We start from the raw sequence: 21,965 nt of genomic DNA on the forward strand, positions 1-21,965 counted from the left end.
CCACTGCTCCCTACTTCCATTTACTATATTGTAAGGCTTGTTGAAGCAGTAAGGAGTTGTTATACAGTCGGCCGGCATTTCCCCAGCCATTCCCCTATTTGCCTCACTCACTATTTTAGTGTGTGTTATGGCTAACCAGGCCAGTCTCTGCACCTTAGCAAGATACTTAGCTGCAACCTGATGTTCTACCTTCTTCCATGACAATACGGCCCCGTAGGAGATCCTAAGTCAAACCATCATGATGTATATCCAGTGCATACCTCAGGGTCTTAGGACCCAGTTTTTGCGATAAGCCCTGTTGGTACTCACTAGTGTACAATTCGCCTTGGAGCAGATGATCTTAATGTGAGGGATTCATGTTACTTACCCTTAGATATTTCACTGTCCTCTTCACAGGTAGGGTTTCATTGAAAAGCTTTACATTCCGACTTGAGTATTGGATATGATTCTTTGTGACTGATACAACAGTCTTCTTAGGATTAACCCTTAGGTCCTGTTTAATGCACCAATCTTGCACAATGTCAAGCACTCCTTGTGCCAAGTATTACAATGACAAGGTCATCTGATTATCCTTGGTAAAAACATTGACTGGAATTTAGTTCCTAAATGAGTTCATTCACCACTAGATTCCACAATATAGTGGACAAAAATCCTCCTGGTGGACAACCTCTAGTGGCGTTCATTACCATCATTTCATTCATCATTGTGGCCTCTACCCTCCTTCCACTAAGTGTGGCCCTAGTTCACCCAGATATAGTGGTCAGTAGATCATGTACCTCTGCTGCCCTTACCATGGGATCGAAGGTTGAATTACTAAAAGCCCCCTCGATGTCCTGGAAGATGCAGAGCGCTGTTTCTTGAAAGCAAAGTGCTTTCTCCACCCTCCCAGCAAATTGACGGAGAGTGGTCTCACATGGTTTACCTGGTTGAAATGTGTGTTGGTGTGTATGTAGAGGAGCCCTATTTAGCCTCCTTTCCCCAACATGTACATTAACCAGACCGATTTGTCTCATATCCTTGGCCTTGGTATGATCAGTTCTCCCTGAATTTGGAATAAAGACAACCTTCACTGCCCTCCAGGTATTGGGAATGACTCCCACTACTAGGCTAACCCTGAATAACCTGCTGAGGACTCATAAGATTCTCTTCTGCTTGTTTCAAGAGAGCTGGAAAGATTCCATCTGGGGCAGGTAACTTGACCACTTGGAATGTTCCCACTGCACATTGGATTTTACTGAAATTGACACACTCCTTGGCCGGTTCCCCATCCTGTCTTTGAGTGCCTGAGAACCACTGTCTTTTAGGGATCATGTTCTGATCTACATTATCAGCCAGAGCATATTGAGGAAAGTAAGTTTTGTGGAGCAGTTCCAGTGTCTCATGTGCTGTCTTTGTATATTCTCCTCCTCCTCCTTCCTCAATATACCGTCTGGATTACTTGGTACTCTAGTGAGGATTTTGTGAAGCCTGGCTTGAGATAAGCACCTCCACATGCTGGTCACTTTAGAACCTTACGAAATATTCTGAGATAAATATTACATTAAATATCAGTGAAAACATGATTAACTGCCATCATATGCAACTGTTACAGTAAGTAAATACAAGGAAATATTTCTATACAGACAAATGTGTCATATCAGGTGAGATCGTAATTTCCTGCTCATTTACATGGTGCTTTAGGTTACTATGTAGCACATACCAAGTTTGAATTACAACCAGTTGAAGTGGACATATCTTGATCACACTGCATAATAGTTAATTTGTCAAAAAAGTACTTAAGACACATTCACTAAGGATAAAGAGTGTAAAATATACTGTCTTTTTGTGTATGGAAGTGTGGAGTATATTTAGCTCTGGTCAAATTGAGAAGTTTTAGTCAAATATCCTGGATCCAGTTGAGTTCCAGGCAAAATATGTATTCACTGTACAGTTTGATGTATTTTTTATGCTTGTGGCAGTTATGGCTTACCAGTAGTACAATTTAGCGTTATTGTAATCAGTGTTTATGAAAATTTATTAATGAAAAACTAGTCAGAGCTATATTTAACTCCTGAAGTTGAGATGCATAATTTGATATAGTAGCGTTGAATTCAATTTTAGTGTTTTTTCTATGTAATATTTGTGAATAATATTTTATAGCTGGAAAGTGACAAATTAGCAGTTGGCTATGAATGTGATTTTTTGAGAGAACAGTCAGCAGAGTTAGAATATTTGATTTGTTGAATCCTTTGTTTATTGCTGTTCCTCACTTATTTTGACCACATTCATCTTTTGGTCGTCAGTAAGTTTATGAGTATATTTAAATCTGTGACCAAAATTCTACTTGCTATCATGGCACTGACCTTGGAAAAGTCCTAAAATTCCTAAAAGATAATAGTGCAAAAGTTGTATGAATGTGAATTTAAATACTGCCTTACAGTCATCAGCTTATTCTCACAGAAAAGTATTCCCAATGGATAGCAGGTTATTGGCATTTCTCTTGGCTTGGGAGGAACATAGTTCACAGGAGCAAAATATTAAATGTATATTTGTTTCTGTTTCAATGTTAAATGAGAAACGTTCAGTGTCAATCAGTTGGATTTAGATCCAGGCTATGGCTTAGCACTCAACAAGTTCGTTTTTGGTCTGAAAGGAATTTTTTAGAAAATAATCAGAGGTGTGTTTTGAATCATTGACCTGCTGAAATATGCAATTATGTGACATATTCTTTTTCCTACATGGAATCATATTCTTTTCTAAAATGTGACTACAGGAAATATCCCCACACCATGACACTTCTACTACCAAGCTTAGTGACCTATACCTCATCCTTGTTTTCCCCTTCAGCTTTTTTGTTATGTATATAGGGCAAGTAACTATTGCCACCTAGAATAACTGCGAAAGTATTAGAGTAGCTGAAAAGTTTGTGGGACAAATGTTACATGGGACAACGGGGGCCATAATATGATGTTGGTGTTTTGTTGCTAGATGGGTTTGCATCAGATATGAAGGTCAACTTAGTTTTTCTTTTTCTTTTTTTTAATGGGATGCTATAGTTTAGTACTCATTTTCTGATAGCGGTCATCAAGAGGAATCAAATCGTGCATTACAGTAAGGTCTGTGAAGGTCAAAGGAGGTCAAGAAGGTGGCACGAACGTCCACTTACAGATGATGTTCGAAGTGATGACCATTCAATGCCATGCTGCAACCATCTTATCATGCATTGAGTGGTATTCCTTATCACATTGGCACTTATCGAAGCACACAATTCTCTCTCATAACTCGTGCAAATAGTAAATATCCGTCAAATAGGCCATATCCATCTAATGTGTCATTGATGTGTAAACGCCATTTGACAAGTTTTGCAATACAACACTAACAGGAACAGAAAGACTAGTCTCATCAAATAAAGTGAATGTGAATGATGTAGTCCTTTGAAGAATGTCGATATGCTTTTCATTTACAGAGAAGACCAACAAAATTCAGTGAGAGCTGGTACTGTTGTACTGCGGTTAGAGATTCTAGCGCTAGTTTGCATCAAATTGCAAGGGAATTTGGGATGAGCCAGAGTACTGTTGTTCATGTTCTGCATGACCATAAATATCATCCATGCAATATCAGGCTTCACCAAGAATTAACTGGTACGTATTGTATGCATCGCATTAAATTCTGCTGATGGCTCAAGCTCAGATTGAGGGAGGAAACATTTATTAATTTATTTAGTGGCGAGGCTTCATTCGTGAGCCATGGAAATACTAATTTGCATAATATGGATTATTTGGCAACTGAAAACCCATGTTCATTGCTGCAAGTTACACACCAAAAACTGTGGTCAGTGATGGTATAGTGTGGGATTCTGGAAGACATAATTAAAGGTTCCTATTTCATCAAAGGCAGTCTTAATAGTAGGAAGTACACCAATTTCCTGCAAGAAACATTAGGCCTGTTATTGGAAGAAATACTTTTAGGAACAAGGAACAGAATGTGGTATCAATACAATGGGTGTCTGGCATATTTTTCGCTGATGGCTAGAAGTGAGTTGCAGAGAGAATTCCCAAATCATTGGACATGGAGGTGATTTCGTGGCTGGCTGGTTTGCCGGATTTGATGCCTTTGGATTATTTCTTGTGGGTATTCATAAAAGACATTGTTTATAAAGACGTTCCAACTACACCTGAAGATTCGCGAGAGATAATTTTCAGCGCATGTGCTTCAATATGTGCCAAGGTGATACGGAATACCACTGAATCCATGATAAGAGAATCGCAGCACTACATTGATACCAATGATCATCACTTTGAACACCTTCTGTAAATGGATGTTAATGCCACCTTCATTGACCTTCAAAGCCCTTACTGTTACTCATCATTGGATTTGTCTCCATAGCCGCTATCAGAAAATGTGTAGCAAACTATAGCATCCCATTAAAAAAAAAAAGTTGACCTTTATATCTCTGAAGCAACAAAAAAACCACCATATTATGGCCCCTGTTCTATCATGCAACTTTTTTCCCACAAACTTTTCAACTCCTACCATACTTCCAGAGTTATTCTTGGTGCCAATTCTTACTGAATCATCCAGTACACTGGACACCATCAGAAAATAAATATGTTAAATTAATTTTTGTTTTTCCATGATATCTTAGACTTATCTTTGGCATTCCAAGTTCGAGGTTTCCTTGCAAACTCTATCCTGTCCTTATTTTTTGAATTTATGAGTGGGTTTATGTCATTTATCATGTAAATCATCTGTTACTTAGTGACTTTTTACAGTAGATGTGCATTGGCTCAATCCATTATGTTGCTTCCTATTATCCCTGACTTGTTGAGATGTTTTTCACTTGGAGCAGCAGCTGATTGCTTACAAATCATTCTGCCCTTCCTCATTGCTCTTCAAGGATGACCTGACCTTGGCTTACTGGTTACTGTTATTTCCTATTCTGGCCGCTGACTGCACACTTCTTAGTAGTTGTGATATGCCATAGTCTCTAGCAGTGCTAAATTGCTACCTCCCAATCTTGAAGTCATGCAAAACAGCTTGTCTCACATCAAGCAAGTGTTTCGTTTTGCTATACTTTTAGTTCTCTACAAGTAAACGACCACTGAATGAATACATGAGTCATAGTAGTTAATGAATACCATACCATCAAGGCAAGCTACATACTTTAAGCTAAAGAAATACATACTTACATTGTTGTATGATCTTGCTCTTTCACTAGATATGTAACCCCAGCAGCATGAAGCTCTTGATGGAGTGACACATACATGTTGCTCTCTTTTGACTGCATGCAAACAGTACTGACAGCATAACACAACTGCAAAACATTTCTGAGCACTGCTGTAGCATAACAAAACACTCCAAATACTGTTCCCTGCATATTTGCAGAGACTCTTTGACCCCCTTGCTGTAATGTGTTTGCAGTACATATACAATTGCTGCGCTTTATTGAGATGGTACTAGAAATGTGGAACAATATTTTTTTTTTCCTTCTCAGCTACAGGCCAGCTAAGGCTTTACATTTCTTTATGCTACTCTTTCATCTGTACGCTTTCTTGTTTCCACTCAATTGACATCCAGTTTCTGTCTTGTCTTTTCGGAACTATTTTGCTGTGGTGAATTTATCAACTCAATTCTGTTTCTGTATTTGGTTTTAAATTTCTTGCTTATTTATACTGGTTTCTGGTAGGTCTTGGTGCAGTTCTGTAAGCCATTGAGTTCTTTTCTTAAGTTTTTAGTACTGTTGCACAGTTTTTCTTTTTAGTATGATAAAATTCATTAGCCTTCTTTGCCAAATTTTGTCTCCAGTTATTTTCCTACATATTTATCTATACTTCTTTGTTGTTCCTGAATTTAAATGATTGTACTGGTGTCCTGTTTCCTAATATCTTTCCGTTTTTCATAATTTTCACTATCGTTTGTTGATTCCAAAATTAGTGTTTGTGATGCAGATGTGTATCCTGGCCAAATGACTGCCTTGCAAGTCTGAGGTTCTGTAATTTTGGAGAAAGAATTTTTACTGTAAACATCTTTTGTTAACAGAAATGCAAAGACCATCTTTCATAGTCTACCTTTTGTGGCTCCATTTTCCCCACCATTTGGCTACATGACTTCTCATAGATCCTTAAATTTGTCTTCCCCTGATACTCCCATACTTACTATTTGATTGGGATATTGCAGTCCTGTTGTTACCCACTACTGCTTCTTACCAGAGTAGACAAGTAGTCACGCTTTTCCTACTGTTTTTCTCTCTCTTTGTTTTGTGCTTTCTCTACTCCATGAGTATTGCTTAATTATGTACAAAAGTTGAACAGACAATTTTGACACCCAGTATTCAACTTCTGGTATTGGATTCTGACAACTGCTCCATCAGTTGAATGTTCACTTTTCTAGTATGGTCTGAAAGAAGAATGGCGTTAGTCCTTTGCCTTGGCTAAAGTCTGTTCTTGTCTCAAATGAGGCTGTAGTTCTTTAAGATGATTTGTGTTGTCTTCTGTATTACAGATTCTGTAAGGATTTTGAATAAAAGCAGTCTTGCTTCATAGTCATAAGCCTTCTAAGGTTTACAGATGTATTCCAATAGTATTTTGCTCCTTCAGTCCTTTATCGATTTGCCCTTCAGAGGACCATCCTGTCCTAAGCTATCTCTGATAAATCTCCTATTTTGTAATTGTTAGTGTTGTTTTCTCCTCGAACTTTTTGTGGAATTTCTTTTAATCTTCTGTGAACATGGCTATCTGTTATTACAGGCCAGGAAAATTACTTTTATGATTCGGTGATAATAGTCAATTTCAACAGGTATCTTTGTCCAACTCTGGAAATCATCACCTTTTTGGAATTGTGCTTTGTTGTTGGAACATAAGCTATCTGATATTCTCAAATCATATTATTGTTGACCTCATATCTTTATACTGGTGTATGTGGGTGGGGTGTTATCTGCCAACAATTTAGCTAAATGTCTTTTTCTTACCATTTTTCCTTTTTTCTTACATCCACAGTCAGGCAGACATAAATGGAAACATTTTCTCCGTGGACGGTTATGGAATGTATGTATTCAAAATTAATTTGGCAGCTGTACAGTTCTCAAGTGGTAGTCCAGTGTGACGTCTGAATCCTTTTGAGGTACTACTTTCCTAGTGTTAACCATGTTCACAAATTCCATATTCATTACAAGATAGGACTCTTCGTAATCTGTATGTCCAGACAATGGTAGTACTTCATGTACTAATTTATTTCAGTCATGTCATACTGCACGTCTTAATATCCACTCCCCAAGCACTAGGTGTGACATTTAATAACTTCGATGTAGCTTGTAGTAAGATGTCACTGGAGAATGGCATAAGTCAAAATTCCAGTTGTGAATAAATACAGTTAATAGCAGTTGAGGCAGAAAATGTTCTCATCTCCATCCTGTGCCAGTCTGAGGATAAAAATTTAATAAAATTTTTATGTATTCCTCTAGCACTTCACCAGATTCTTCTCAACATTGTTCTCAGGACTGTTTTGCTTTCTGCATTGTTCTTGTTACCCTGATTTATTGGTACATGACCATTAATTATTGTGTACTTCTCATCTAAATGTTGAATTATTGCAGGGAGAGAGTCTTTCTGGAGGTAATGAAAAATTTGGTACTGACTGCAAAATAGATTTGCCATTTATGAATGCAGAGCCTAGTTCTGGAGTAGTTTCATGACTTTCTTCCCTGTGTTCTTTGTGAAAAATCTATAGTTCTCTGAATGTGGTATTTTTTCATCTGTGAACATGCTATTTTATAATGCCAATTTTAACTTGTTGTCCATTTACAATGTCTGAAAGTATTTTGAGTCTGCCAATATTTATTAGTGTTTGTATATTTAATGGTCAAAGCGTGTATGTAGTTCTGGGAGTGAACTTATGGTTGGGTTTAGAAGTCACTCCTCATCTCTGCAAGTTGGTCTGGACTGCCCAGTGAACAAAGGCCCAATTGTGTCACTTGCGATGATAGATTCATCTGTCACTTTTCATAATAAAAAAAAAGTGAACGAAAATTTTACACAAGTAGTAGGTGCATGTCAGATTAAAGATGTTTGTGGTCAATTTTCTTTGTGAAGTGTCTAGTAGGAAGTATGGCTACAACCGAATTACTGGCTTGTGTAGATATTTACAGTACTGAAGACAAAGTGAGAAAATGGAGAGTGAATTCTTACTAACATTCTGTTTCATTAACTGCAACTATTTATCATGTCCTCTTTAATGATATTTTCAAGCCTCACTTAAAGCATTTTTTGGACCACTCACATGTTGGTGGGCATTAATAGAATTATATTTATTTACTGTCTCATCAGTTGTAAGTCACAGGCCATTTCTTCAAATATTTCAGGTGGAAACCTCAACAGGATATGCATCTGATAGTACAAGGTACGTTTTCATAATTCACTGCAAAACATTTTGAGAAATATAAATTTTTATTACTTGTGAAAGTACTTAAGGAATAAAATGCACTACTGTAATTATTCAATATTACCGATAAGCAACTTCATTACAATGCAGTATGGTCAGTAATGTTGTTCTCTGCAACAACCATTATGTGACTGTTCCTAGATAAATAGAGCAAATATCTAATATCTGTACAGGAAAATAAAAGTTCAGATGATATGTCAGCAGCTGTGGTGTGCTTAATGCACATCACCACATGAAAATCACTGAAATTCAACCGATTCATCTTGATGGACACAAGCTAATGTCATACTGCAGTAGAACAAGTAAGAAGAAAGGGTGAGTGGCTATATATCCAAAAATTGGAGCTGATTCCCAATCTTTCAGATTAATGCATATAGTGTTGAACAGCTCTTTCAATGCTGTACCACAGTGGTGCTCAGGAAACACACAAGCTTTTAGTGGTGACAGTTTATGGGCCACCATCAAGAAGAACCGTAAGTAGCTGGTGCCAGTTTCAGTAAGGTTGTGAAGACTTAACTGGTGAATCCTGATTCTCTTTGTTTCTCCTTTGTCCCGGTGTTCCCTGAAGGCTGACCCATTCATTAAACACATTACAGGTGAGAAGGTAATGATTAATTCCCAGCTCTGCATCAACAGGTAGGGTTCACACATACCCTCTGATACAGGTCAGGCCCAGACAGGGGTGACTGCCTAAGCTGTTACCTTCCCAAATGCCAATTGATCCCTCTGTCAGGAGTTTGGGAGGTGTGACCTGAGGAGTGAAGTCATTTATGGTGGGTGAATCCTCCTTTGAGGGGACCCCCAATTGGAAGGAGCATACCATTGGAGATGTTGGCAATCATGGCTTATTATTTAGCAATGACTCAATCACCATCTTAGTTCGTGTCTACTAAATGTCCTCACAGTATCATGTACCAGAGGTGGTCAGTCCTTTTCTATTGTTAATGCATACATTCTGAAAGTTGCTGTAGCAGTTGCAGACCCTGTGAAATTCTTTTGTCATTTATGTAATACAACTTTGCTTCTGAAGACGTATTGTGATTTCCAAGCCCAACAATTGCTTACAGCATTACTCCTCCAGAGTTATCCTATTTGTGTTGAGGACCATCGTTCACTGAAATCTTCACATGGTGTTCTTTACATTCTGATGCTAGATGGCCTCACTGAGGGAGAAATCCACACTTACCTCTCTAATCATGGCATCACTGTGACCCATTGAGTAATGAAGAAGATGGATGCGAACTTAATGCCCACATGCACTCTTTCTACCGTCTGCTCAAGTAGTGATTGCCTCACAGATTAAGGCAGGCTATGAAGTCATCACGGTCCAACCATGCACTCCAAACCAGATGAGCTCTTACAAGTTTCAACATTATAATAAAACATGTATCCTGTCAAAACATAGCCAAATGCGTTACTCTCAGCAAAGATGTTCATGAGGGCAGCTGTTTGCCTCCTCTCTGCTGTATCAACCGTAATCCCATGAATGTCCAATGGGTCTTAATGATTGAACCATCCATGAGATCTGAGTGAAGGACATCAAACCCCACACTTTAACTTGCAGTTGTTAGCTAGTCAAAATCCATGCATTTTACCATCTGGCATTTACAGTACCAATTTTGCTATGCCATGCATAACGGAGAATATGCCCACCCAGACTTGCAACCTCAAGTTCAGTATTGCAGTAGTGAAATCACCCAGGTCACAGTAGCACCGCCGTCTCCTACAGCTGTGCAACAGGCCTTCAGATCTTTGCCCCTGGTAGCGAAATCACCTGCTACACAACTGTCAGGCTGAAAGGATAAAAGCTGTACTCCTGCAAAGACTTTCTACAGTTAAAACCATAGTCTTCATCTGCCAACTAGAAAGTTCTAAGAAATCAAACAGAAACGAACGGTTTTCTCCTTCCCTGACTTAGAGATCTTCTTCAGTGGTGTTGCCACATATACCCTCACCCGGCTGACCTCCATTTTGCTGGTGCCCACTGCTTACTGGTTTTCTGCCATGGAATTCACAGGCTGACCCAGGGGGGAAGCTAATATGTTTGTAGACCTCATGGAACAGTATTCTGCAGCATCTGCCCCCTGTAGTAGTGGATTTTTGAAGGCTGGCACTCAGCAGCCACCTAGGTGACTAACCATCCTGTGTTCGCTCCTCCCCAATCCCCATTCCCCATTATGACTCTTCTCCAGTGGAACATTCGTGGCATTAGATCTAACAAGGAGGAGTCACAGTTGCTCTTGGAATTGCAGTGTCCACTTGTTATCTGCTTCCAAGAAAAAAAAATTGTCCTCACAACCCCTTTGATCTCTCATGTTTCCTTCTGGTCCTCTGTGATCTTCCCCCAAGGACAGCATTCCACCTCATGGGGAGCCATGCTGGTCATCCATCTCATTGAACACTCGACTGCTAGCTGTTGCCGTCTACATTTTCCTCCCTCATTTCACCTTTCCTCTTCATAACTTGTACACCCCTCTTTCATTTGCTGTTACTAAGTTGGACGTACTCCAGCTCATTGATCAGCTCCCTCACGCCTTTTTGCTGCTGGGCGACTTTAATGCACACCATCTGCTTTGGTGCTCTGGGAGAACCTGTCCAAGAGGTTCCCTCTTAGCTGACTTCCTGAATCTCTTAGCACTGGAGCACCCACGTTCCTTTCAGATTCCATGCACATTTATTACCATTTGGACCTCTCATTCTGCACTGTCCAGCTCGCTCATCATGTTGAATGACCCATTCCCTCTGATACATACTCAAGTGATCACTTTCTGTGTGCTATCCATTCGCCGACTACTAACTCACCTGAGTGCAAATCCAATTAGCAGCTTTCCAAGGCCAACTGCAGGCTTTACCCCTCCCTCACTACATTTACACAGCTGTGATGACCACTTAAAGTATCTTCCAAACGTTATCCCTACCGCCGAAGTATGTTCCATACCATGCACTTCATGTTTACTGTAGCATGTTCTGTTCCCTGGTGGACTGAGGCATGCAGCAATGTGGTTTGCTTGCGGAGATGTGCTCTCCACATTTTGAACCATCATTGTGATACATCTGCTGGAGGGCTGGTATCCTCTGTAGTCCATACATCTGGGGCTTCAGCGGCCATCTGCCACATTTACTAGAGGAAATTTTGAAAGACAAAGTTGTCTCAAGGTTTATATGGTTTGGATTTGTCACACACACACACTTATGCAGGAAAACATGATGCCTGAATGCCCGTTGTATCATTGCCTTTGCTGTCCCCATTAACCATGTGGACTCTCCCACCAGGTATCTCATCTCCCTTTTCATCAAGGATTTTACAATCAGTTTCAGTTCTACATCAACCTGTCTCCTAAATTCAGTGACATTAGGTATGCTTTCGTGTGTTTCCAGCCAGTCAACACTGTACGTCACTGCCCCCTGCTCGTGTATTGGAGGAAAGTAGTTTGCTTTAAATTTAGACCAATTAGGATTAGAGTGAAAGTCAGTACATCAAAGCTTCAAATGATGCAGAGGTTTGCATACTGCTTGTTTTTCAGCAATTTTCAGAAAAAATATCATTCAGAAATATCCTCAGAGGTATGAACTGAAGTCATGGTAGCACCAAACATTGTACAACAGCTGATTCCTTTTGGTGAAGTGACAACACAATTCTTCAGGTGGCCTTAAATCACCAAAAGCTTCATACCCCGAACAACATCTAAATTTACAGTTCCACCTTTTGTGGATTTCCACATTGTCTCATGCAAAGTATCCTACATAAACACACTGTAAAATCTTGTGTTTTAAAATTTTCTGATGAGTTTAAGCAGATCTATGTTTTTAATCCTTCTTTCCAGTACCATTGCTGTGGAAGTTTTTTTTTAATGTACAACCCAAGCAATTTTCCGTATTGTAAATACAGGCCTTTACCTATAGTGACGGCCTCCATGGCCATATTACACCTTTTAGTTGCTTGTAATTACTTTTCCCTTTTTTGGGCATTCTGTACTGCTTGAAATATTTCAGCTCTCCTAGCTAATGAAACCAGTGGCTGACAGCCCAGCAAATGTAGGAATCAGAACCTGAATTACTTCACCAGATGTCTTTGGTATTGGTAGGAACCTGGGCGTTTTAACCCGTCATTTCCTTCCATGTTTCTGCCTCAAGGCACCTTTTGCTACTGTCACCAATTCTGTAAATATCGCATCGGTTTTTCTTCATCTTTAGCATATAGTGAGTTGTATTCAGTATTGCTTGAAGGTTAGTCCAGTACCCAATTTAAGTTCGAGCAAACATTGCCTTATCAACATCATATGCGGGAATAGGTTGTCCTATATGAATATCCGTCCCTTGACATACCTGCGCAGCCTTATCAATGAGTATTTGGTGTGCAGTATGGTGATCTTTATTTGTAGTGTAGGTGATGATGATGTGCTCTTGCACACATTTTCCAATGTGTTAAAGCCCTTATCGCCATAATCTAGGTGCTATTTCAATTTTGTTCCAGCTCCACAGACATTGTATCCAGAAATACAAAGTTCGCATGGCAGACTCTTGAGAATACCACCTCCAAATTTGTTGACACATTTCCTATCACTCGTGCCACACTACTGCATGGTTTGAGCTTTGATTTTCGTATTGCATAGCAATTTGCGACTGTTCACCCAGCTGTTGAGCTTCGATGAGAAACTAAACCATTTCATCAAAGCCCTGTTCCCTCGACATCTTACGATCTGCTCTATGAGGAACATAACGGGTTTAAAGCTTTCCCATAGTTCATAAGGTTTGTTCTTAATTCTGTGGTGAATAATGCGATTATACTTGTCAATGATCTGTGGCTGTATGTTCAGCCATTTGCACATACGTAGAAGATTACATTGCTTCCACATTCGGTTTTCGATTGTCCAGTTTAACCATTTGGCAGTGCTAGTTTCCAAATGGGAGAATGTTGAGTAGTGATTTATCCAACATCATTCCAATTCTACCTTGATATGCCTATTGTAAAATTTACTTCCATCACATGCTTCAAGGTTGTTGGGAGTCGAGTTAGTCCTGTCTGCAACAATTGTTTAGAAACCTCTCAAACCTCCTTCCCTATCTTTACTTTCAAAGGTGAGGCCCAAGCAAAATTGGAACGTGTGTCTGTGACCATGAGAATGTACTTGAAACCATTATTTCATTTTAAGTAGTCTTGCGTATCTGAGACCAGCCTGCCACGCATAATCCATTCCTTGTATTATCAGAAATATTCTGCATACAGGTCTGTAAAGCTCATGAACAACTCCCTCCACAATTACTCGACGATGCATATTTTTCAAAGCTCAGGTAAGATTGATAATATTTTGCTCATGTGATCAGCATTCTCTTCACCAGCGGAAGTTGTAAACAGTCGTAATCGAGCTATGATTTCATTTAGTTACCATAATTTGTATACTCTAGAGGTAGATTGTTCAGTCTTTCAGGCTAAACTTCGGTTATTTTACCTGCACTATGTGGAGCTGCTACTGCTGGTACAGTTAAAATCCTGTATTCGTCACTATATGAAACTTCCATTCATCCTTTTGGGGTTTTACATGTGTTGGTAATTCGTAATAGTGGACTACATGTTTTTATAGTTTCAGGGTATATTTTTGACATTTGACATTTTCAGAATTATTAACTGTAAGAGCCTAGGCAATCTTTCAAATTCCTTGTTCCCAATTCTTATGGCCTTCTTGGTTAAGCATATTGAGTGCTTACCTACCAAATATGGTTTCGTCCTGATGACCCCATATGTTGTCTTAACTCATCATTGCTACTTCTCCTCCTCCTCCTCCTCCTCCTCCTCCTCCTCCTGTTTCTGCTTATATCTACAGTGCATGACAGTTCTTCCAGCCTGTCAGTTCCTGGCTTAAATGTTACTGAGAGATGCTGGTCTTGTTGCAGTTGACCCAACTTTCACAAAAGTAACTTCTATCACATTGCCTTCCACACCTCTATTTTTAGCATTACACTTTTTCGGCAACATCCTGCTGTATACTAAGGCATTTTTGAGACAATTTACAATCTAAATGTGCTTTGAGACTATGGGTGGTGATGGGAGTAAAGTGCCTTAGCCATCACATTCTTGTTCCACACATACGTTAGTTTTGCATCGACTTCTTTAATTTCTTGCCCGCCGGAGGTTCGAGTCCTCCCTCGGGCATGGGTGTGTGTGTTGTCTTTAGCGTAAGTTAGTTTAAGTAGTTTGTAAGTCTAGGGACCGATGACCCTAGCAGTTTGGTCCCATAGGAATTCACACACACACATCTTTAATTTCTTGTTGACACACAGTTCACATTCCTGTATTAGAGCATTCAATACCTCAACATTCATAGCACCTCCCTTGACAAGACCTTCAGTTCCCTTAATTTAGTGTTGACTGCCTCCATTTTTTTTTTTTTTGTCAAATGCATGTGCTTTGCATCCTCTGAATGAATGTACAACACATGTTCAAATTTGTACATAGTGTACAATATACTGACACATGTGCATTTTGGTGCATTGCCTTTTTGAAGGTATTTGTTCAAGTTCCGTTTCTATTGACTCTCATTCAATTTACTAGTTTTATCTGTAACCAGCAAGCTATACTGAGAGTTACTCCAGCAATCCTCACATGTAACAAATTTATTGAGTGGCATGTCATTTCCTACATGTACTTTGAAAATATGCTTTAAATTTAGATAGTCCTGTTCGAAAGTTATAAGATTGATGTATCCCATACAAATAGCTTTGGGAGGCTTAAGTATTTCTCACTGAAATAAAATACGTTGACTTGCATGTGGCGAGCAAATCAGAAATACCTGCAGATATCCTGATTTTCCACTGAGATGTTGCCAAATATGAATATGGTGTTAGTTTTACATTTTCAGGTGGTAGAATGTCGCTGCTTTTGCTGGCTGTTCAGTATGTTACTCCCTTAACGCCATGCAAAATTTCCTGCAGTAGCTGATATTTTGACTGAAACTGAATTTTTGAAAAATATATACATGCTCTAAGTCGTCTCCCACAGGATGTGTCAACAGTGTAAAAACTAGATTATTTTCCGCAGCATGAAGCCCCAATAACCAAAGCATTTCTAATATCAGGAAGTAATGATCCATTTGCCTTGTTCTTCTGGTTTCTACCTTCATCATAGCAGGACCGGTCATTTAAAGACCCTTGTGGTGAGACTGTTTCTTCCACTTGGTTATGGTGGTAACTGTTTATTTACATTGAAATAGAGAGGTTTTATAAACTCTTACTTACAGATGGGTACATAAACAATTGTAATTCAGTGCCCACATCTGGTAATGTTGAATCATACATTTCCACTGCAGTCAATGCACAGAATGCATCAGGGAGTCGAGCTATTATAGTTTCCAATGAATGGAGAGTTTGGCAAGCTATGGACAGTAGATAAGTGCACAATGTGCTGTAGAATTGGAGGATATGTGACTGCCTTCTTTGCCAACACATTAGCTCATCCTGTACTGCATTTCATTAAACTTGAAAGTCTGCTCCTGTAGATCTGTGCTCCTTCTGTGGTGAAATATTTTAACTATATCAACTGACTCCCTACAGAGATGGTATGATCACGTGGTAACAGCAGGGGAGAGCAAACTTTTCTGTGGAACAAGGCTGAAATTAACTTTGACATATTGCGTGGTCAACGTCATTCGTCCAACGAGAATATTATTTTGTCATCACTAAATCAATGGTTTTCAACTGATTCCACTTATTAGAACTCCCTATTCAATATTACACACTCTGACATGCTTACACCCACTGGTATGCAAACAGTAGGTTTGATTGAACAGCATTTTGTTGACACCAGATGCCTGCTGCTGCAATGACTTCACCTTTGCTGCAAGGAAAGCATATAGTGTTCGTTAGAAGCTTATTTGCTCATTTTCTCTGTTCATCAGCATTAATAATTAAACTGGCTCACAACAGGGACTTTGGATGCATGACTTGCATCCTTATCCTTTGATGTTTGTCACAAGTGAGCAAATTATTTATCCATTGCTGTAAGTATATTTTCACGACATCTACTACTATCATAGCTATAATTGTATTATTATTATTATTATTATTTCTCTTTCCTGTCTCAAACGTTATGTCTGGTTAAAAATGGAAAGTGACGTCGACCTTGATCAAGCATGCCTTCCTTTTAACTATACAGTATACATTATATTTCATTTAGGAACTTTTGGGTAATTGAACATATATCAATAATTACAGATTTCTGGATGTAGCTGTTTTCTACATTTGGTTGTAGCTGTATTGCGTTGTTGTACTGGTGGATATTGTTTGGTATGACTCCTGTACTTAATAGTATAATTGCTATGATGTCAACTTTATCCTGATGCCACATGTCTTTGACTTCCTCAGCCAGTTGGATGTATTTTTCAATTTTTTCTCCTGTTTTCTTCTGTATATTTGTTGTATTGGGTATGGATAGTTCGATTAGTTGTGTTAATTTCTTCTTTTTATTGGTGAGTATGATGTTAGGTTTGTTATGTGGTGGTGTTTTATCTGTTATAATGGTTCTGTTCCAGTATAATTTGTATTCATCATTCTGCAGTACATTTTGTGGTGCATACTTGTATGTGGGAATGTGTTGTTTTATTAGTTTATGTGTATGGTAAGTTGTTGATGTATTATTTTTGCTACATTGTCATGTCTTCTGGGGTATTCTGTATTTGCTAGTGTTGTACATCCCCTTGTGATGTGATCTACTGTTTCTATTCGTTGTTCGCAAAGTCTGCATTTATCTGTTGTGGTATCGGGATCTTTAATAATATGCTTGCTGTAATATCTGGTGTTTATTGTTTGATCCTGTATTGCAATCATGAATCCTTCAGTCTCACTGTATATATTACCTTTTCTTAGCCATGTGTTGGATGCGTCTTGATCTTGTAACACTTGCAAGTGAATTATTTTAATTCCCATCTAAAAATTTCAAATCAAATTGGCAGTGACTCAGATTAATCATTATTTTTACCTCATCAGTTCCTTCCTTGTGGTGGAATATTTTAATTTTAAATCACTAACAGTTACTATATATGTAACTTCTTATGCAATTTTATGAATTCTCGCTTATAGTACTGGATTTATGGACACCTAAATATTATTTCTTTGTTGTACGTATATCAATATTTAACATTATCCTCATTACTCTTCAGATTGACTCAGTGTGCTGGTGGGTGCTGTGACATACCATGTGAAGAAACTAGTCGCCATAGAGTGGTCCAGGATGAGTTGGTGATAGACATGAAGTCAACACATGAGTTTGGTACCAATACAAAAGATATGACTGTTGATAAGAACTGCTCAGTTGCCACACAATATAACTGTAGTACGAGGGAAAAGGAATTATATGTATATAGCTGTAATTTCTGCCAACAGAGCTTTCCTTCAAAATACAGATTCATAAAGCATGTGTTTATGCACATTGATGGCATGCAACCACCTTCGTATGTTTGTAAGTGGTGTGGTGAAGTATTTCACAGTAATGTTAGTTTGAAAAAACATTTGAGAATGAGTGAGAATCATCATGTCTTAACTGCTGGAAACCATGAAAAATATGGCTATAGTGAAGAGCATCAAAGCAGTATCTTCTCAGATAGTGAGCCAGAAGTTTCTATCGCAGAATACAATGAGCTGAATTCATACAAGGAAATGTGGAAAGCTGCTAGTGACATAGGTAACACACACATGACAAATGATACAGAGGAAACAAATCATTATGGATCTCTATCTACAACTGTTAATGTCAGATCCCAGGGTGATCTACTTACTGCAAACAGAATCCACAAACGTGATATTTGTGGCAAATCTTTTGCTGGTGCAGGCAATCTTAAGAAACATGGATTAATTCACACTAGAAAAAAACCTCACAAATGTAAGATTTGTGGGAAATCTTTTGCTTTCCCAAGCCATCTCAAGAAACACATGGTTCTTCACACTGGAAAGAAACCTCATAAATGTGAGCTTTGTGGACAATCTTTTCCCAGGAGAAGCTCTCTCAATAGACATAAATTAATACACACTGGAAATAAATCCCACAAATGCCAGATTTGTGGGAAATATTTTGCCAGGACAGACGCTCTCAGAAGTCATTCACTAATTCACACTGGAAAAAAATCCAACAAATGCGAGATTTGTGGGAAATCTTTTGCCAGGACAAGCAATCTCAAGGCACACAAATTAATTCACACTGGGAAGAAACCTCATAAATGTGAGATTTGTGGGAAATCTATTGCTTACTCAAGCAGTCTCAAGAAACATTTGTTACTTCACACTGGAAAGAAACCTCATAAATGTGAGATTTGTGGGAAATCTTTTGCTTTCTCATGGGAACTCAAGACACATGTATTTCCTCACACTGGAAAGAAACCTCATAAATGTGAGATTTGTGGGAAATCTTTTGCTTTCTCAAACGGTCTCAAGAAACATGTATTACTTCACACTGGAAAGAAACCTCATAAATGTGAGATTTGTGACAAATCGTTTGCCCTCACACGTTATCTCAAGAAACATGTATTAATTCACACTGAAAAGAAACCTCACAAATGTGAGATTCGTGGGAGATCTTTTGCTAGAGCAGGCAATCTCAAGACACTGAATCATACATGCCAGGAAGAGACCTCACAAAAGTGATGTTTGTGGCAAATCATTCTTAGATCAGCTTATCTCAAGATACATGCATTAGGACACATTGGAAGGGGACCTCACAAATGTGATACCAGTGACAAAAGTTTCACTCAGTTGGGCACTCTCAAGATACATCAGAAAGAAACTACAAGTAAGTGTTAGTTTTTTGTAAATAGGTTTTCCTGGTTGATGCCCTCAAGGTGTGTAAAATAATGGAAGAAGCAAGGGGAGAATAAATTGTAATGCCCGTGAAATAACATACAAATATGGTATAATTGTGAAACAATGTGTACTATAGAGTGGTAACAGATAATGTGACAATATAAAAATCCATATCTGCTGCTTGAGATGTCAAGAAATTGTATTACTAAATACTCGAGAAACATGACTCAAATGTGTTTTTGTCAATAACACTTCTGTTTTTTCCTATAGCTCTTGAGAAAAGAAAATTGTGTATTGTGATAAATCCCTGTTTGTCAGGAATCATAAGTACCATGCAATATTCAGTATAAGGCCAAGGATAGGTGATGACTTGCTGCTTATTATTCCAAACATAGTCATCATGTAGTACTTGTAACTGTGCATTTTAGAAACAGTGACATCAAAAATATATTCATGGCACTTCCTTCACAAAGGCTAGTAAACTCAACACTGGAGAAACATGATTATGACAATTATTTTAGTCAGGTATGTTTTCGCAAGAGATCTGCTGTATGTGAAATGAATAGAGTTTACATTTATGTTCTGTTAGTACTAATCCTGTATTAGTAAGAGTAACAACAAATATAGCAACCTGCTTAATAGCATGTTTGTCCACCTTTGGAACACAATACTTCGACAGTTTTACACGATATGGACTTGGCATGTCATTTATGTGTTTCTGGATGTATGTTGTACCAGTTGCATTCCACACGTTCAGATCAGCTACATGGTGTGATCAAGATGTTAGGTACCATACTACTAACACAACTGTAGAGTCGTTCTGCATATGTGTCATCGGCAGTTATCCTGCTGTAAGATGCCTTCACCGTGGGAGAGCATATCAGGCATGAAGGAATCTATGCAGTAGCAATAACCCACATAGTCGGCAACTCTCATGATGCCTTCAATTACTACCAGATGTCCCAAAGGAGCCTGAGTGACTGTCCCCATAGCATAATGGGCCCACCACGTAGTGCCATTCGCCTAGATGATAGCATATCTGGATGTTGCAACTGACCTGGTGTAACAGGAAATGTCACATATCCTGACAGTTGGCAGTTGACATTAGCATTGACCTTCATTCCAGCATCAATGATCCCTTGCCCACTGCAGTTGCAATTGAACATTTTTGTGGAGCCCCATGTTCAACAATATACATTGATTTGTGGGTTCAAAAACGTCTATGGCTGCTCAAGCATTGTTTTCTGTAATTAGATATGACATATTGCCACATGTCAAGCTTCACAGAGCAGGCAAGCCTCTGACCTGCATGATTTGTAATGGATAGGTGTATTACATGTTTTCATAAGTTTATCAGTTTATCACCTTTAAGCCACTTTCCACAGATGTTCACAAAAGTAGCATAGATCTAGCCTACCAGCTTCACCACTTTTGAGGTGCTTGTTCCCAACTACAATCCCACTGTAACCAGCCCTTTGCTAAAGTCACTTATGTCATTGGATTTATATGTCTGTGACCCATCTAATTGGTAGAACAATTCAATGTTAATTTCTGGTCTGCTTATATACTTGTAATCTGCTTATTGCATCATGTGCATACAACATGGGGCATTCATACTCCTTGCAGGCAGTATTCATGACAGTTTTGCTCACCAGTGCATCTCTACATAAATGGGTCAGATGTTAAAATGTGTAATCTAATAAATTCATTGTTCGTGGTTGCCATGTACACCAGTGCACAATAGCTATATTTTTTGCGAATTTTTTTGTTTTACTAAGCTCTGTACGTGATAGAGATAATGTAGATAGGTGTTATGCACCAAAGCTCTTAATTATTTTTTCAGCATTCAATACCATGTAAGTTATACACAAAATGAAATAGGTAAACAAACATTAGGTCTTACAATTTGATTCCAGTTATTCGTATACACAAGAACAACACTTGGGAGAGCTCAGAACATGAGTACTAAATATTTCTTGCATTTCATTCAAAGTTGTTTTCAATGTGGATAGTTTCCTTAATTTGTGTAAATAAACATGACGTCTTTGGAAATCTGTATTCATGCTTTATTTTTAGTTTCAGAACGATTGTTTTTATTTTTGATTTCCGACCTGTTTGTTATTGGTGAAAGTGGGTTAGTATGTCAACTACACGTGTAACAACTGGAGATAGTTATAAGTAAGTGATTGGCACTGTTCCGTTTTGCTACACTTCAGCTGTGACAATTTGTAGTGATGTGATTACATTTTATTCCATCTTTCTCATGATGGGACATCCACAACTGCTGTATAGATTACTCATAATAGGCAACATCCACATACCATTGTATTAAATATTATTTTCCAATGAAAGGAAAGAAAAGCCATGTTTCTGGACAATAGGCTTATATTCTGATGAATCTGAAAATACGCTACTAAGTGTGGCGAGTATACATATCATTAATGTCTAAGAAAAACAGTAAAATTTGTAGTAACGTGTTTCAAAAGGTACACAATATGGACTGAATATCTATTTGTGTGAGCTAAAGATGGTTCATGTAGCATTTGTCTGGTACACGAGATGTAAGCAGAAAATGAACATCTTCAGTGGTTGTGTGGAAAACTAGGCAAAGAACTGAGTCTACATAAACACAATAGATACCCATAAATTAAGAGTGTAACAGCACCTAATAAAATCATAACCTAAGCTTATCATCACAGAATAAACTATTGTACTAGAATGGTCAAGGATAAGTCAATTTTAGGATGTGGATTCAATACAAAAGG

At 38.4% G+C, this 21,965-nt stretch overlaps 1 protein-coding gene across 12 annotated transcripts in view; it reads left to right on the forward strand.

Moving 5' to 3' along the window:
* The window catches only part of LOC126427331 (zinc finger protein 708-like), a 117,828-nt gene extending 96,576 nt beyond the window's left edge, over positions 1-21,252 (forward strand). For 11 of the 12 annotated variants that reach the window (XM_050089643.1, XM_050089649.1, XM_050089648.1 and 8 more), the window contains 2 exons: positions 8,336-8,373; positions 17,568-21,252. In XM_050089643.1, coding sequence (XP_049945600.1) covers positions 8,336-8,373; positions 17,568-19,044 — 1,515 coding nt within the window. In that variant the 3' untranslated portion in view covers positions 19,045-21,252. Of the gene's footprint in view, positions 1-8,335; positions 8,374-8,588; positions 8,729-17,567 lie in introns of those variants that run through there. The other variant, XM_050089653.1, reaches the window with a different exon arrangement.
* Positions 21,253-21,965: the final 713 nt, after the last annotated feature.

Source organism: Schistocerca serialis, chromosome 11, assembly GCF_023864345.2.
Source record: "Schistocerca serialis cubense isolate TAMUIC-IGC-003099 chromosome 11, iqSchSeri2.2, whole genome shotgun sequence".
Lineage (NCBI taxonomy): Eukaryota > Metazoa > Arthropoda > Insecta > Orthoptera > Acrididae > Schistocerca > Schistocerca serialis.